The sequence below is a fragment of the Centruroides sculpturatus genome, unplaced genomic scaffold (assembly GCF_000671375.1).
Source record: "Centruroides sculpturatus isolate CEXI.00-Female unplaced genomic scaffold, Cexi_2.0 scaffold98, whole genome shotgun sequence".
NCBI lineage: Eukaryota > Metazoa > Arthropoda > Arachnida > Scorpiones > Buthidae > Centruroides > Centruroides sculpturatus.
The window spans coordinates 513,971-532,390 of record NW_019384476.1 but is presented as its reverse complement, the minus strand read 5'-3'; the positions used below and the strand labels follow the sequence as shown (position 1 = coordinate 532,390).

Here is an 18,420-nt window from a genome sequence, read left to right as displayed (position 1 = left end):
CGGTCTCCCGCGTGACAGGCGGGGATACTCACCACTGGGATTAAAGAAGGCAAATATGACATCGTATATCTGAAGAAGCATTTTTTAAAGATGAAAATATTTATAAAATATATAAAATATCTATTATCAAAATAAAAGAAGCAAATAAAGAATAGGTTTGAGAATCCTTTTGATTTATCAATAAATCATTTTTGGCTTGTAATATTTTCCAAAGTTTAAATTGTTAATATTCCTTAGAGTGTTATTAGATTAAGAATGTGGCTTTGTTTGCTAAACTATTAAAGAAATTTAAAAAAAGTACAGTGCAAGATGAAAAGTTAAGATTGCCTATTATTCTCTCAGTAAAATTTTTTAGGAAAGTTACAACTGAGTGACTAGACACTCGTGCAAATAGAAGTATATTATAACAAATTTCACCATTTGGCAGCAAATGTGTTAATAAAAATTAACACATTTGCTGCCAATTAGCACAGTTTTTCATCATGTGACCTTCACAACACAAAATAGCATCAACTGGCAGCAAATATTTTACTATACAGTAGAGCGTTGTTTATCCAAAAGTTGGTTATCTGAAACGTCAGTTATCCAAAAGAATTCCAGTCAGCAAATTTAAATTTTCACTAGTGCTGTGGTGCTGCAATCTTTGGCTATATCTTGGGTTACTCCAATATTTTTTTTGTTGATGTGTGTGTTTTAGCTGGCAGCACTGGCACTTTTGTGTAGTGTTTTTCTGAGGACTGTGTGTCATGCTGAACCAAACGTTTTTGATACTAGATTAACTTCTAAAGTATAAATTTTTTTGTTTTTATATTTTTCAATATATTTATTTTGTTTGTAAAAAATAAAGAAATAATTTTTAATGATACAATAGCCATGATTATTATTTTAAAAAGTTTACATTAGGCTTAACATCAACAAAAATTCAACGCGAAGCGACATGCAATGGAGAAAAATTTCAACACGGGATAGGTTAATATATGTTTTCGTACATAATTCGTTATCCGAAAAATAAGTTATTCGAACAACCCCAGTCCCCAATTGATTCGGATAAACGACGCTCTACTGTATTTACAAAAAAGTAATAAGTTTAAATTTAATTTTATAATCAGGGATGATAAAAATTAAAATTTTTAAGGGCACAAGATAAAATATAAAAGCTACTGAAATATTCTGTATATTTGACCACTATCAAAGTTAGTTATATAGCAAAAAATTATTAGAATTAGAATATAGACATTGAAACTATTTTATCATTATCATCATTTTCAACATTTTATCTAAAAATGCAGAATTTGTAAATACTAGCACAAGAATCCTTCATTAACCAGAGAGAATGGTCTGTGGTCAGAGATTACCTCAAAATCTTCATTTTTTCATTTAAAGCAACTTGTCATATCCAAGGTTACTCATGATTTCCATTCAACATGTTGGTCCTACAACATGGTTTAATTTAAATTGAATTTCTGCTAAGACTTGCATATTGCAGTTGAAGTACATAAAAGAAAATGCAAAAGCCACCAAATAGATTCATGTATAGGAATAAATTTTTAGTTGCCCTGGCACCCAGAATTTTATCACTTCTGGGTGCCAGGGCAACTAAAAATGTATTATTACTAATATATATACTGATATTAGTAATAATACATTGGACAAAAGTTTCATACCATTTAAAAGTATTACCCATAGTTGCCAAATGGATAAAACCGCTGAAAATTGGTAGTTGGTCATAGGTTTACATCTGACAATTAGGCTGGCTGCCTGTAGTTTTCCAAGTTTTCTTCACATGTCCTGGAACCCAAATAGAGGTTGGTTTCTCTTAAAAGTCTTCCTGGGAGACATCTCCCCTTGGCAGATCACCTATGTGTTGCATTGCCGTATTACATTAAACCAAACCACTTCAAAATATTTTTTAATATAATATAAAATGTTCATAGAGTTATAATATGTANGCGAGATATAAGCCCCTGAAATAATAAATTCCTATTTATATTGTTAAAGGAATTCCTAGTTATATTGTTAAAGGAACCATACCCCTACTCGCAACCCCTTGCGAGTAGGGGTATGGTTCCTTTGCCTTTATTGTTCGCACAGGGGGCTACAATTTGGGGGTCGCTACTTTTTCACCTAATCTTACCATTGGGACTTTAACAGAGCTGTAGAGCATATTGATAGGAACAAAAAAGTCAAAGGAACCGTGCTTCATGGAAATTTGTAAACAACGCCCACTAGGGGGCGTCCTGGGCTACTAGTTCCTGTATATTTAATTATAATACTTAAATATATTGGAGCTACAATAAAGGTCTAGAACAGGGGTGACAAACTTATGGCATGCATGTTCAAAGTGGCATATAAGGAGAAATCATCTGGCCCATAATGTATTGATATCATGCAATTTTGATTTATCATCTGTCTTTTTCAATTATTCTTTCAGTTTATCACCTGATCATCATTTTTTCAGCAAGCTTTTTTACTAATGTTGTGATGTTTAATCAAAATTGGAAGTGAGAAAATCTTGTCACCCAATTCTTAAAAACAATTCTTCTACATTTTATAAGAAAACTAGCAGATAAGCCCAGCGTTGCTTGGACAAAAAGTAATGATATCGAAGATTAAGATTATTACATTACAGCCAATCTTACCCGTTTTCACAAAATGCAAGAATTAGGTTCCCCTGTTTCCAGACTAATTACAAAATTTTTAGATGGGTCTAAAATTATGTTTTATTTAATGCAAAAAACTGCATCTGATCCTGTAAATCTTGCACATTGCTTTCTCTTAACACTTTCATTGTTGAAGCCTTAATCCTGTCCCTTTCCCTGTGGGGGGAAATTTCAAAAAATCCCTTGTTAGTGTGTGTTCTCGTGACATACCCTAACTGTGTACCAAATTTCAAGTTTCAACTCCTAACCATGCTGAAATGCTCACAGTGAAATGCTCGTATACATGCACGCCATCTATTGTGGGATAAATGTACTATGCCAGAAACCTTCACGGGAGTGTATTAAACAACTTCCCAAAGTTTCATGGCAGTCGGATAAATGGTGTAGTAACGCATGAAGGACAGACAGACATACATTCGTTTTTATATATATGGATTAATTGTCTGTTTCAATCAAAGATTAAAAGTTTTTAAATTATGATATTAACAATTAAATATTAGTTTATTGGAAACTTTCATGTTGACAAAGCAGAGAGTACATGACAGCCCATACATGAAATGATGTTAGTCACAGTGGACTTTTCTTTTGTGTAGTCAGAGTGGCAAGAGATTGCTCTTGGTCGATACTAACTGTCTTAATTTTATGGGAGATGGAATGATTTTATGGTTGCCATCCAGTTGGCATTGGGTCAGCTTGACTGGAAATCTGTATTCTGTATATGTATATAAATATTTTATATATATTATTCTATTCCAAGCAAAAATATGAATATGAATGAGAAAGTACTTACATCATTATCTCATTATAGTAAATTTTTTTTTATTTTCAAGTGTTTTTCACAATTTAAATTCTCTGAATATGAAGGAAATTTTACTGGAATACTTTTACAATAACTGCATAATTCTGGAGGAACAAGACTTAGGTCTACATAATTCTGGCGCAAATGGATAGCACTGGATGGAATGCGGCACAGTGGATGCACTAGAAATTTTTCACTGGGATTAAAGAAGGCAAATATGACATCGATAAAAAGAGGAACAATACAGCATTAGTGAGTTTTGCTAATGTGGAAGATGTAAGAATCATATGGGATAATTCAAGGATATTTGAAGAGTGTTTCTTCATCTTTCCATGTGTTCATGACCAAAAGAATCCAGATATATGAACAGAAAATCTATGGAGATTGCCTGAATTAGTGCAGACACTAAAATCTAGCCCCAACATGGAAATATGCAATAGTTCAACCCACAAATTTTTTTGTAGTGTATTTTAATACATTATTATTTTCATCTGATACTTTTTATTACAATCTTGTCCCAATCTGTAGGATGTTAGTAATTGGTTATATCACTTATATTTTATTCTTTCAAATTTTTAAATAACAGTTGAATTTCTGTAGTTTGATATTAAAGAACACTTGAAGAAGGATGGTAAAGTAGATCAAAAACATTAGTTTTAAAATTATTTTACTGTTTATGATGATGTTTTATACAACAGAATTGTTTTTACTAGGAATCTATTACTAATCAAACAATACATCCAGATTCTTATCATTCTACAATAAGGGTACTTAATTAGTTAGATAATAAGCAGTTTGGCTGGAGGTAGGCAGTTAAACTACCATCTTGTGTTGGCTACCTCTAACCAAACTGTTTAGTATCTTAACTAATTAAGTATCCTTATAAGAATCTGGTTATAACATTTGATTAGTAATATGTATCATGTTAATTATATATGTAATTTTTTATAATATTATGTTGATATAATTTCTTTATTATGTTTACTATGATTACATTTTAAAAATATACAAATTTACATTTCTTATTTACTAATGTTACAAATTAAAATTTAATCTTAGGAGAGGTCATTCTGTTTTGCAAGAAACCTTGCCACGAAAAGAAGAGCATGTACTACTTATCCGAATGACTCCTATACAAAGGACATTATATAGAACATTTGTAAAAAATCTCATTCATGTACAAAATGCTTCTAATCCATTAAGATTATTTGCTGTTTGTTGTAAGGTAGGATATTAAAAACTTTATTTTACTATTTTAAGTATTATCATTTTAAAAAAGTAAATTATTATTTCTTCTAAGATATGGAATCATCCTGATATACTATATAACATTCTTCAAGATCGTAAGGCAGAACTCAGTGAGGATAATGATCTAGATATAGAGCTTGGAAATTTAATATCTGCAGCTACATCAGGGAACAAAATTAATATGCGGAAAAAACGTAAAAAGAAATGCCATTATGCTTACAAATTTAAATTGAAATTTTGATATTAATCTTGTTTTAATTCAATACAATTTTCTTAGGGGTAAATAAAGATATTGGAAATATGGGACGATCATTTCTAAATGGTTTTTCTCAGGAAACCGGGACTAGTATTAGAGATAAATATGATTCATCTATCAGTTATGATTGGGTGAGTAATAGTTTGTGTAAATTTAAATTAAATTCTTTTAAATTGAATAGCTTATATAATAAAAATTCTTTCAGGCTATTCCACTTATGTCGAACTATATACCAGGTGTATTAGAAAACAGTCATAAGATGACTGTTTTGTTTTCTATTATTGAAAGAACTCTTAGGATTGGAGATAAACTACTTATTTTCAGTCAGTCACTATTTACATTAGATTTGATTGAAAAATTCCTTAATCAACGTAACGTTCCACCTAGATTGGGAATAATTAACAGTAGTTTAGGTCCTGTCAAATGGTGTAGAAACAAACACTATTTTAGTAAGTATTTTTTTATGTAATTTAAATAAATTATTTTATTTATGTAATTTAAACAATTTCTAATTTAAATTTGTAATTAGGATTGGATGGTAGCACCTCACCTCAAGATCGTGAAAAGTTAATTAATGAATTCAATACAAATGCAAATATTAGTCTCTTCCTCCTTTCAACAAGAGCCGGATGTCTTGGAATTAATTTGATTGGAGCCAATCGTATAGTTGTGATTGATGCTTCATGGAATCCTTGTCATGATGCTCAGGTATAATTTTAATATTATTTGAAAATTGTGTTGTATTTATAAATTAATTTCATTGATTGTAATATTGTGAAATTGAATACATGATTCATATACTATACACTCTTACTAATATGGCTTCTCATTTATCTGGCAGATCGCCTATGCACTTTTGTTTGTATGAAATATTAGTCATATTAACATTCTGCTTTTCTGTTTACTTGGGTTTCATTTCTATGTACACTATTGCACCATATTACCCATCCACCTGCCTCCAAAAAGAATTGATACCAAAGGGTGATAGGTCACATCATTCAACGCCTTTAGGCCTTTATGCTTTTGGTAATCTGACCTACTCCTGTACAAGAAATGGCCAGATTAGCAAGAGCGATTTGTGAACTGATATTTTAGAATTTCTTTAAATATCATTATTCAAAGTCTAAAACTTTGGCATGCATACTTAGCTTTAAAGATGTTTATCTTTAAAGCTAAGTATTTAAAGATGTTTATCTTTAAAGNTTTCTGTGTGTCTATGTATGTAAAAAAATGTAATTAATAAATGATTAAAATATTAAATTTGGCAATTTGAGTCTCTTGTTTTTAAAATCATTAAGATCATAATGGTGTGAAAGAGAAAACTATTTTAAAAAATAGTTTCAAATAATAAAATTTATTATAAGCTTATAAAAATATGTTAAATAACTTGAATGGTATCATTGCTAAAGATGCATTTTTTCCACTTTAAAATTGGAGTTTATGTTAAATTTAGTATTATGATTCTTCAACAAAAACAAACTTTTATCTGAAACATTATTTTCAAAAAAAAAAAAAAAATGCCCATATCAGAAGTTACAAGTGTTCGAAGTTTTATGCAGTTGCCACAGTGCGTACATGTAAATAAAAAAAAAAAAACATTAAGACACTGTTATTATTTGATGAAATCATTCTTTTTCTAAATTTAGTTTTTGTCACTATCATATTAGCATCCTGTTTTTTTCTTAATATCTTTTAAAAAGTAGGATTCATTTTAAATTCAAACTGATATATCATCTCTCTTTTCCCTTCTTTGTATGAGTAAAAAATGTCAATACAAAATAAGCCAAAATTTATATTTACAGGCTGTCTGTAGAATTTATCGCTATGGTCAACAAAAGCCTTGTTACATCTATAGACTGGTCACAGATAATAGTTTAGAAAAACGTATTTATGACAGACAAGTAAACAAACAGGGAATAGCAGGTAATTACATAAAGTAGTTATTTGGTAACCTTTAATTGTTTATCTTTTCTTAAATGTAATAAGCTTATTAATAAAATAATTTTTTACTTAATTTTTTTTCCTTTTTAATATAAAAGTATATTTCATATGTTTTATTCACAGATCGTGTTGTTGATGAATTGAATCCAGAAAGCAATTTTACATGGAAAGAAGTAACTACATTGATCCATGATAATGAGCAAGATAATATGCTTCAAGACTTAAGTGTTTATGCTTCAAAATATAATGATGAAGTTTTAAAATATTTATGCACAGATTTGAATCAGTGCCTCAGTAGAGTTAGTATTCTAAAATATCATTTTAAGAAAATTTTAATTGAAAATAATTTCTTATATTTGCATTTATTACTTTGCTTGTAATATTTCCCAGGAACCATTTGAACACGAATCCTTGCTCTCTGATCGCAAAGAATTGAAATTGACTAAACATGAGAAGAGGCTTGCTAAACAGAGTTATGAAATGGAAAAAAGAGCAAACATGATTAGTAATTATAATAGACCTTCCTATACTAGTGTTTATCCTGGAAATTCATCAGGTAGCTTTAGTTTTCAGGGAACAAATGTTAGGTAAGTATTTTTAATTCTTAGTCTATTTTATGAATATTCAATTTCTTATCTTTTGCAATTTGTGTTTTAGGGCACCTTGGTTATCGCAAAATTCAACCATTCTACCGTCCCAATCTACACCTCTACCGATGCAACCTGTAGGACCTTCTGGATTGAATCACATTCAGAATAGACCACTTCCTCCTCATTTGGTTCACAGTTTATTAAGACAAGGTGTTGTTGTGCAGCATCTTACAGTTCCAAGTGGTACTAAATTTAATCATTAATATATTTTTTAGAGATGTAACCAATACCAACATATTGGCATATCAGAATGGTCTCATCTTGTCTGTTCATTTTGCAAACCGATACTTCAAATTTTATATATATATCTTTCACATTGTTTTGCCATAACAGGCATTCAAACAAGGCAACATACATACCATGCCATAAACCATTCATCTGCATTATATCCTAATTTCACTTCCCCGACTACTGTTCTTGCTATCTCAGTATCTCACTTGAAAGATGATGTAAAAATATTAAATAATAATTAACAGATTATATATTTTATCATTTTTTAATTTTGTTTTATTTTTAGTACTAATAGAATAAATTTTCCATTAGGAAAACTATTGATTTTGAAATTTTATTTGAATTTTCTATAGCCTGTACAGTTTTCTGGCAAATCACATCTATCCATAAAATTATTTAAACATAGAGTTAAAATTTAATTTGATAGATTCCACCTTCAATCCTAATTACAGTACTGTTAATATTTGGATACACCATTAACTCTTTATACTCTACTATAAAACATGATACACAGAATGATATGCTATAAAATTATAAGATTTTATATAATTATTTTTTGAACATGTTTTCTGTATACAAATAATGCTCAAAAAATTGAAAATATTGCAGGTTTTAATACTAGTGTACCTTTTTTTCTTATATTAATCATTCCAGCTATCATTTATTTCCCACAGTTTAACAAAGTGTGATGATGTAACATTCGGGGAAGTGAGATTTGAGGAAACTGACATGTAATCATAACTTGTGGTAGACAGAGCATTCTCTCTGCACATGGTTTGTTACTGATGGCCACATGATGTATGGTTGTTGTCACTTTTGGTTTAAGTTTGATGGAATTCTGCAACACAATCTGCCAAGGGGAGATGACTCCTGGCAAAACTTTCTATTGAAAACTGGTGTTAGATCTAGTGAAGAAAATCCAGAACTCCACATGGCCAATTGTTGGTAAGGCAAAAACCCATGACCATTACTAGTGTTCAATGTCACTTTTGGTGAGCTCCTCTCTGATCTAAATTCCAGATTTAGCAATATTTCAAGATATTTTGAGCTAATTGACAATTTTGCAACAGTTTTTTTTCAATCTGATGATTTTTCTGTACTATTATAAATGTATTCAAGGTTGGTTCAATTTTTTCTAGAAGCAGGGCCACAGTCAAGCATGTAAGCAAACTATACAATTACAATAGCCTAGGGTCCAGGATCTTAAAGGACCCATAAATCAATTGTAAACTTTTGTTTCTTTATATTTGAATTTAAATGGTTAGAATACAAAGAGAATATTCTGTAAGCCAAAATATTCTGTCTGCCAACACCTATAGTTTATGGTCGGAAGCAAGTTTCAGATTGGCTTAGTTGGAAAATTATTGATATCGGCAGAATTCAGTACCTTATCATCTCTAATATTTTTTTTTATAAAATGACAGCAATCTGTCATCAATATTTGTTTATAAGCCTGCCAAACAATTTAATAATTTCCAAGTATAAATTGAAATAAAATTGTTTATTAATTGACCAAACATTGTAGTAATGCATTTCATGACTTTCAGATATTAACATTCCTGGCAATACAGCTGGTTCACCATCTGTAGTAATCAAAGCTGGTCAAGAAGTTCTAGTCATGAAGACTCAGAAAGGTATGTATCTCAATCTACCAGATGGAAGAATAGTGGCCATACGACTTCCAAATGCTGTAGAAGAAACCCTTTCCCGAACAGAAAATTTACAGAAAGGTATGCATAACTTCAGTTGCTTTGAGTGAGTGGAACAATTGACAAAATTAATTATAAAATTTTATTTCAGATTTAAGTCAGACGACTGTTAAATTATTTGAACCTTCTGCTGATAGATCACAACAGTGCATTGGTGTAAGTATTAATCTTAGTTTTAATTTTCATTTAAAAAATTTTAAGCAATTTTATTTATTTAGATTGTTCAACAATCGCTTCATTGTGGAGGAACAGTGAGATTTATACCACCGGGATCAAATGCCACTACAGAAAACAGATTTCCCGAAGTAATAGATTTGAGTGATGACAGTGATCAGGGTGAAGTAGTTATCACTAACGAAGTGCTTCCAACGGAAAAATCTGAAAACACATTACCGACAACAAACTGGCCCGAGAGTTCAGCCTCGTCTTCCACTCCATATAATTTTAATCAGCAAACTGATAACCAAACCCACATTCCAGAAAAGATCGACACGTCTTGTGGAATAGGATGATAACTGCCACCCAGTTTAAACGTTTATGTCCACCAAAGATGTATTTGTATTAAATAGTTGCTCATCTGTTTATTTCAAAGCTTAGTTTTTAAGCTTTTTATCCTCTTCCGTAAGCATCACGAGTAGACGACAAATGCATTTAAGTTTATCAATTCAAAGCGTGGACGTAAAGATTCGCATTTATTTTAATCATAGTTTGACTCGTCAAAAGAAACTCTAGACAAGTTGGAAAGTTGAAGCTGCTTTTCTTTCCCTCCTATTTAAAAAAATAAAAAATTTTTTATTTGATTAGATAGAAGTTTTAGAAGTCCGAGAACATTCGATGTCGATCATACTTCAGCTGTGCTAATTAACATTTATTCTGGTTGTGGACTGTCTCGAACTCAGTCTGTGTGGTCGATTCATATTGTCTGAGCAGCATTAAATTTCTCATTTATCACAAATTGTATTTAGATGAGTATGAATTTAAATATTGTCCTTTTTGACTTATTTTTTTGTATGTTGTAAAATGTCCATTTTCATAATCATGTACTTTGCATTAAAAAAAACAAAAAAATTGTCAGAAATAGCTTTTACTGTTGTAATTATGTACAAAAACTTTAATAAAATATCAAAACACTTTTAGTGAACATTTTCATCCTTTTGGTTCGAAAACTAAATTTTTAGGTAATGCCATTCAGACTTATATCAAGTTGGTTCTGTTAAAGATTTTTGTTCTTTAAGGCAGTAAATCCGTCAAATTCCTTGTTTCCTAGAACAGATAAATGTGTCAGTTGCACAATAAACATGGCTATATTCTAGCCTAGATTTCAACAACACTAATATAACAATATTTTCCTACAACTTGTAATCAATGTAAATGATTGTACAGAAGAAATAAGAGGGAGGATAGAAATAACAAGAGCTAATTTTCTCAAAATAAGTATTTTGAGTATTTGCTGTCCCCTAAAAAGTTCAGATTTGCATTGTTAGCAGAACACTAAAAAGTACAAGTACTTATTCACAAACTTAAATCATACACAGTATATATTTTGTTTTTATTTGAGAAGAAAAAAATATAGACAAATTTAAGTGAAAATTTTCAGTTTATTTGAAAATGTTACATGTCAATAAAAGTTAAAATTTTCAAACAAGTTGAAAATTTTGGGTTTTTTAACAACTAAAGTGAAATCCACAAATAAATTAACTTTGTGATGTTGAAAGAAACTGATGACTTGGTGCTACAATATTTGATGCTGTATCTTTTAGTACAATTGCCATTATATAAAATTACCATTTCTTTTGTAGCACAAATTAAATGTCTGAATGAATGTCCTAAGTCCCATTTCCATTACAATTCTTGATGGAAATATTTTGGTTTTAATTCTTCTATTCTCTTGATGTAGTCTGCTTTCTCAATACATCCTTCACATCTCTCGTCCCAGTCGGAAAGGATTTTCTTCAGATCTCTTACTTTCAATTTTTTCAAATCTACAGTATTGAGGTCAATTACCTTTTCTGAAAAAGAAAATAAAATCAGTAAATAATCTTAAGCTCTTACAGGGTAATTTTGTTTGCATTCACTCACCATATCTTAATTCACATATTTGTGAATCCTTTTTCTTCAGTCTCTCGCATATTTTATCTGCTGGCAAACCCCAGCTCATGGGTTTCGACATTTCTGCTAAAATAGACGTGGCAGATTCTTCTAGTCCTCCTAAATAATAACACTAAAAAATTTGATTTTTAAATGTTAAATTCCTAATATGGAATTTCTCTTTAATAAAAATCACTTACAAAACGATTTTCTGCTTTCTTTGTATTTAGACAGATATCTTTAAACTTCTGTTCTATTTTGGCTGGCAGAGACTTCTCATCATCTGTTAGACTCTTAGCTAGTTTATTTATTACTCCCAAGCAAACTTTAAATAATAATAACTCTCATTAGTGATATAAACAATCACATTTGTTCTTAACTGCTAAAACTATAGAAATGCTCACCTTCACATTCACCTTCCCTTAAGCTTAATGTGTAAGGTAATACTGCTATGAGACTAGCAACTATCATAAATGATTGTAAAACTTCCATTTTGTTTTATTTCCTGTAATAAAAATTATAAGATTATGATTTTTTTTTATTTAACTTATAAAACATATTTTTAATATGTCTTTCATTGCTTACTTTATTAAATTTAAAGGCAATAATACTGCTTGTCAAAGCAGCATTAAAAGTAATTCAAACTAACAAAGCAATTTGTCTAGAAATAGGTGGTTAGGATGCCATCTTGTGATAAATTTAATAATTAGAAATTTAATTTAAACCATGCGAGTCACTGTGCCAATTGGGGACAACTTTAGTGCCTATGGCTCTCCTTGGTTCTGAGCAAACTTGTGCTTTTATTCCAGCATCATTATATCAATATATACATAATCATATACAACAACCCAAAACTGATTAATAATTAAATAATCAAAACACAAATGATAGCTAATTTTAAAAAAAATCCCTCTTATTGTAAGATAGCAGGATGTAAAATTTAGTTTCAGGACTATCATAAACAGTAATTTCTTATAGCTTGTGCAAGAGTTTTATATCTGGATATATCAAAAGATGACAAAAAAAAAATGTCTTGAATAAAAAAGACAAACGTACTTGCATCCTTTAGAATTTTTTCTACTAAAAAGAGTGAAGAACAATGTTTTTTTTTTCTGGAAGTTTAGCTATGAAAACTAATGATTCTGGATTCAAAATTCCATTTGCTTCTATGAAATTCAGTTTTGTGAACCAAAGTTACATTCATAAAAGAAAACTTTATTTACTCCCCTTTTTTCTAACCACATTATTGCTATAAGCTATAAACAGATTTGGTTATAATTTGCAGTTTACAATCTATCTCCCCAAGTCAAAATATAAGCTTACTATGATAGCATTTAATTAAGCATTCTATACTTCTGATGGATTAGAAAAATTTAACAAATGGCTTCTATTAGATTATTTTAATCTTTATAATTGGACTTTAAACCGTTGCATCGTATAGACTTTTTTTAAAGCAGAATAATAATTTATATCAAATTCTAGGTTTTCTAAAATATCTCTATAATCTTAAATCAATATTAAATAATTTTTAACAAATTCAGTTATTGGACCAAATACCTTTTCAGATTTTCTAACAAGTGTCATTACATTTTTATAGTAATCAGTTTCATTTGTATGTAATCTATTTTATAATGTTACACAGTTGTCTTTTGAAGATCTTTTTAACATTATTTTATACAAGGAAATGAAACAATGCAGTAAATATATGGCTGGTTTCTGTGCAAATCAATTTATGGGTGGATTGTAATCTAATCTTTAATAATAATAAATTTATATATTAATAAATTAAGCCTTTGAATTTATTGTCGGCAGATTCAAACAGTAAGAAAGATTGGAAGACTTCAAACAGCAAGCATCACCAATAGATTCAAACAATGAATAAGATTAGCTCTCTCAAGTGTAAGCAAGTATGGAAATTTCAAAGAAACGATTTTTCCCATTACCCTTCTTTCAGTCCAAAAGTCCAGTTAAGAAAGTGTGCTCATTAAATCAAGCTCCAATAAATAAATGAAATTAAATAAATTAACTTTATATTAAGTGCATATTGGTGTATAAACTAGAATCATGTTTAAGAGATGATTTTTTATGCAGAATTTCATAAAAGAAAAGAAAAATCAGATTTTTTTTAAACGAATCTTCTATGAAATCAAATTCCTGTGTTAAAAACCATATATTTGTCCTTATACTAAACGAATTAGTTGGAAGATACTTTAGTTAAATCATACGTACAGGAATATAGAGCTAAGTAACTAAAAGTAACTTCTACCGTGAACTGTAATCATTAAACGCTTTTCATTCATACTTTGTAGTTTTTAAACATAAATATAATTTAAAACATGTTTTAAATGACGTATAACGTATACTTACAATAAACAAAGCTTTGTAGACGTGTTATTATAATATTTAAGACGAGACAGACGTCATATAAGATACGATTCCGATTGAAAATAATAATAACTGAATACTGTTCCTTTGACAAATCTCGATTTTAGCTTAAAGGACATTTGTCTTCTTCTGATTGGTTAATTTCTCTAAGACGCCATCTTACGAATAGAATCCTGGAAACAATAGAATAATTTTCATTTATTTTAAATAACTTTCAAACTCGAATTATTATTTTTAATTAGTATTTTTTAAAATGATATATTAATAAATTTTATTAATATATCATATAAATAATTTTTTCATTTAACTTTTAATATTATGTAATTTTTTTCTTTAATTATGGCGTCATTATATCTCAATGAACGTTTTATATATTATCATCATGGTTATTTGTCAAGGTCCTAGATTATATTCTGGGACCGTGGGTTACTAATATGGTTTCTCAAATGGGATTCAGACTGTTTTTTTAAGCCGAGAAATTATTCTCATCCCGGGAAATCCCGCAAATTTCTTAAAAGTTCACTTTTTTCTTATTTTGTATTAAAGTTCAGGAAATTTTGCAAATAGAAAATATAATTAATCCATAAACTGTCAAAATACATTTGTATTTATTAGTTTTAAGCTTGCTTATTAGTTTTTTAAATTTTTGCTTGTCATGATATCTCACAGATTGCCAATAACCAATATGTATTTGTGGCAGGACTCTGAAAATTCTTTACTTCTCAGAACCTGTAATATCTGGAATAATTGCGCCGATCCTGTCTTAATTTTAACTATGCCCAGCAGCTTCGATAACTGCATTATAACAGGCTGTGTAAATTGGACAAAAATAGAAACGTAGTCTGCAAGTATGAAGTTTTTCTTCATAAACCTGGTTATTAAAGCCAAACGAACTGCCGAATTATCGGGCTATAAGCTCGATACCGCTATTAAAGTAGCCGAGGTAGACAAATCAAGAATACTTGAGAGCAAAAGAAGTACTGCAACGCATCTCGAAACGAACTATCTTCGCGGCTATGGGTGAAAAAACACGCAACATTTGTCTTCTCTTAAATGCTTTAAAGACGATTCCACCCATATCCATTGAACCGGAAACTGCATTCTCAGTAGCGGGACTTTTCANTAAATAATTTTTTCATTTAACTTTTAATATTATGTAATTTTTTTCTTTAATTATGGCGTCATTATATCTCAATGAACGTTTTATATATTATCATCATGGTTATTTGTCAAGGTCCTAGATTATATTCTGGGACCGTGGGTTACTAATATGGTTTCTCAAATGGGATTCAGACTGTTTTTTTAAGCCGAGAAATTATTCTCATCCCGGGAAATCCCGCAAATTTCTTAAAAGTTCACTTTTTTCTTATTTTGTATTAAAGTTCAGGAAATTTTGCAAATAGAAAATATAATTAATCCATAAACTGTCAAAATACATTTGTATTTATTAGTTTTAAGCTTGCTTATTAGTTTTTTAAATTTTTGCTTGTCATGATATCTCACAGATTGCCAATAACCAATATGTATTTGTGGCAGGACTCTGAAAATTCTTTACTTCTCAGAACCTGTAATATCTGGAATAATTGCGCCGATCCTGTCTTAATTTTAACTATGCCCAGCAGCTTCGATAACTGCATTATAACAGGCTGTGTAAATTGGACAAAAATAGAAACGTAGTCTGCAAGTATGAAGTTTTTCTTCATAAACCTGGTTATTAAAGCCAAACGAACTGCCGAATTATCGGGCTATAAGCTCGATACCGCTATTAAAGTAGCCGAGGTAGACAAATCAAGAATACTTGAGAGCAAAAGAAGTACTGCAACGCATCTCGAAACGAACTATCTTCGCGGCTATGGGTGAAAAAACACGCAACATTTGTCTTCTCTTAAATGCTTTAAAGACGATTCCACCCATATCCATTGAACCGGAAACTGCATTCTCAGTAGCGGGACTTTTCATTATTAAAATAATAACCAGATTGAGTGATCGGGGTATTGACTCTCCATGGTGTTCAAAATCTTATAAAAATTTATAATATTTTGTATTATGTTTTATTTATAAAACAAAAATTACCTTTTAAGTAAACGTTTGATCTAAGTTTTTTTTTTTTTTTAATTTTCAACTAAATTCAAAGGCTTTTTTTGTAAGTAGTCTCCAACAAACTTTAATAATTTTTTTCTATTTGTGAAAATTTCTACGTAATTCAAAGGTAATTTCAATATATATTTTACAGAGCATTATTAATATTAAGATTTTGGAGATTGCAGAACGTATTAAATTACTTTTAAAAATGAAAAATAATTATATCATTTGATTTCAAGATATTTTTTATATCTTAAAAATAATTATATCCCAGGATTCCTGGAAACAGTTCACTTTTTCCCCTAAATCTCGGGACAAGAAAAAGACCGGAAAATGATAAACCCTAGTTCCTAGATCATATGAATGGGAAACTGTTATTGTTCTCACTTTTCATTTTCGTTCTAGGGACAACTGCTCCCGATAAGGCGGCCGCGGCGTTTCGATTGTCCAATTGGAAAAGTTGGAGAGAATTGCATTAACACGCGTGTATTTTTAAAAGTGTTTTTGTTTTGTTTTTAGTTATTTTACCTTTATTTTTTAAGTTTATTTTTTAAATATACGATTGTTAATTCGGCTTTAGATCGTTTATTTTTAAAGAGACGAGGCCGAAATAGTCGATTTTTACGAAGCAGCACGTGAATTCAGAATCGGTGTATTTCTAGCAAGTAAGATGTGCAAATGTCGTGCCCAGAGTTGCCATAAGAGAGTACAACAAGATGTACAACAGGAGTTGTACGCGGTGGTGATATTCAGCGGGTTCGCACAGGTTCGGCCGAACCCGTTGTTAACATTTTCAAAGTTTTCCGAACCCGTTGTTAACATTTTCAAAGTTTTTAAAGCAGAATAATAATTTATATCAAATTCTNTATTATAATAATACCTAACGATAAAATAAATGATTTAGAAAAGTTTTTCTTGTTTAACTGCTTTCCCTATGACTTTTTCTGATTAAAAAAAGCCAATTTTTATTTTTATAAAATATTTTGAATGGAAAATATTAAAATATGTACAAAATAAACCATTTTGAACACTCTTTTTTATTATTTATAAAAAAAATATATATATATATATATAGTTCTGGCATAAACAATGTTAAATTTTAACTGACTTAATTTTGCGAACGCATCTTTTTTATTTATATGGATATCTTAAGGTCAGTTTTTGCGTTAATGTTGCTAATGCACCATTTGAGCGAAAAAAAATTATTAAGGGAAAATTTTCTGATAGTGAACCCTTTGTTAAATATTTCGAATATCACCACTGGTTGTACGTACAGTACATCTTTACATTTGTTGCAGACTGCATTATTTACAAGGTAGAGAAACAAGTTATTTGCTTCAAAACATAGGGCCTACCATTAAATCGGCAAGAAACTTGCCCCACTTATATTAAATTTTTAACTCTAATAAAATTTTGGATAATTTTATGTAAATATTGCTAGTAAATTGTATATTGAAATATATTTTTATTCATTTATTTATTTAACTTTCATTGATCTAACACTGGACTACAGTTTTATTTTTAAAAGTCATTTCTAACTTATCAGTTAAAGATATTATTTTTTTCTTTAAAAAATATTTTTTTCCTTTTGATTTCTATGCCACAATATAGTAGTTTCTAACAATGAAAACTGTTAACTCATTTATGGAAATTTGGTGTTATAGAGTAAGCTAGTGGGGTGATAAACTTTTTCTAATCTTTTTAATGTAGTACCAAAATAATATAGTTGTGTAGGATGGTTTTGATATTGTACATGTTTGACATTAAATATTAAAGTGTCTTTTAAAGAAACTTGAAATTAAAAAAGACTTGTAAGTTTTTTAAAATACTCTATAATTCAAAAAAATTATAAAATTCGATGGAGTCAGAATTTCCTTCTTTTCTTTTCTTCTTACATAAATGTAAAAACACGAAAAAATTTATATTTTTCTTTCTCTTCTGTCTTTTGGATAATATACAACTTCAATTATTAAAAATATCAAGCCTATAATGACTATAAAACTTCCAAAAAAGAGTTAATAAGGTATAAAAAAGGAAATAATTTGCAGAGAAAAAACTTTTATTTACATCATTACTAACAAGCTTCCCAAATGCATTTCGCCTACGGCCTCTTCAGTGGGGCTCTTCAGTGGGGCTCACAGTACACAGTAACAGCGGAATGCTGGAAATTTTTTGTTAACCATATAAGTGGCTCTTCAATAAGTTGACTGTTAGAACGCAAACTGTGTACTGTGAGCCCCATTGAAAAGGCCGTAGGCGAAATGCATTTGGGAAGCTTGTTAGTAATGATGTAAATAAAAGTTTTTTCTCTGCAAATTATTTTCTTTTTTATACCTTTTTAACTTTTTTTGGAAGTTTTATAGTCATTATT

The 18,420-nt window shown here is 29.6% G+C and overlaps 2 protein-coding genes across 2 annotated transcripts in view; one reads left to right on the top strand and one right to left on the bottom strand.

The window, feature by feature from the left end:
* Nucleotides 1–10,959, top strand: part of LOC111621342 (helicase ARIP4-like) — a 93,499-nt gene extending 82,540 nt beyond the window's left edge. Inside the window, exons 10-21 of the mRNA XM_023363438.1 lie at nt 4,511–4,684; nt 4,760–4,901; nt 4,985–5,094; nt 5,169–5,412; nt 5,493–5,671; nt 6,766–6,886; nt 7,028–7,203; nt 7,295–7,491; nt 7,562–7,737; nt 9,333–9,515; nt 9,586–9,650; nt 9,713–10,959. Coding sequence (XP_023219206.1) covers nt 4,511–4,684; nt 4,760–4,901; nt 4,985–5,094; nt 5,169–5,412; nt 5,493–5,671; nt 6,766–6,886; nt 7,028–7,203; nt 7,295–7,491; nt 7,562–7,737; nt 9,333–9,515; nt 9,586–9,650; nt 9,713–10,006 — 2,061 coding nt within the window. The 3' untranslated portion in view covers nt 10,007–10,959. The remainder of the gene's footprint in view (nt 1–4,510; nt 4,685–4,759; nt 4,902–4,984; nt 5,095–5,168; nt 5,413–5,492; nt 5,672–6,765; nt 6,887–7,027; nt 7,204–7,294; nt 7,492–7,561; nt 7,738–9,332; nt 9,516–9,585; nt 9,651–9,712) is intronic.
* Nucleotides 10,960–11,072: 113 nt separating this feature from the next.
* LOC111621328 (mesencephalic astrocyte-derived neurotrophic factor homolog) lies at nt 11,073–14,103 on the bottom strand. Its single transcript, XM_023363424.1, has 5 exons — nt 13,950–14,103; nt 11,987–12,087; nt 11,783–11,907; nt 11,574–11,715; nt 11,073–11,503 (listed from the first exon to the last, which is right to left on the bottom strand). The coding sequence occupies exons 2-5, from the start codon at nt 12,072–12,074 to the stop codon at nt 11,337–11,339; spliced, it is 522 nt and encodes a 173-aa protein (XP_023219192.1). The 5' UTR covers nt 12,075–12,087; nt 13,950–14,103; the 3' UTR covers nt 11,073–11,336.
* Nucleotides 14,104–18,420: the final 4,317 nt, after the last annotated feature.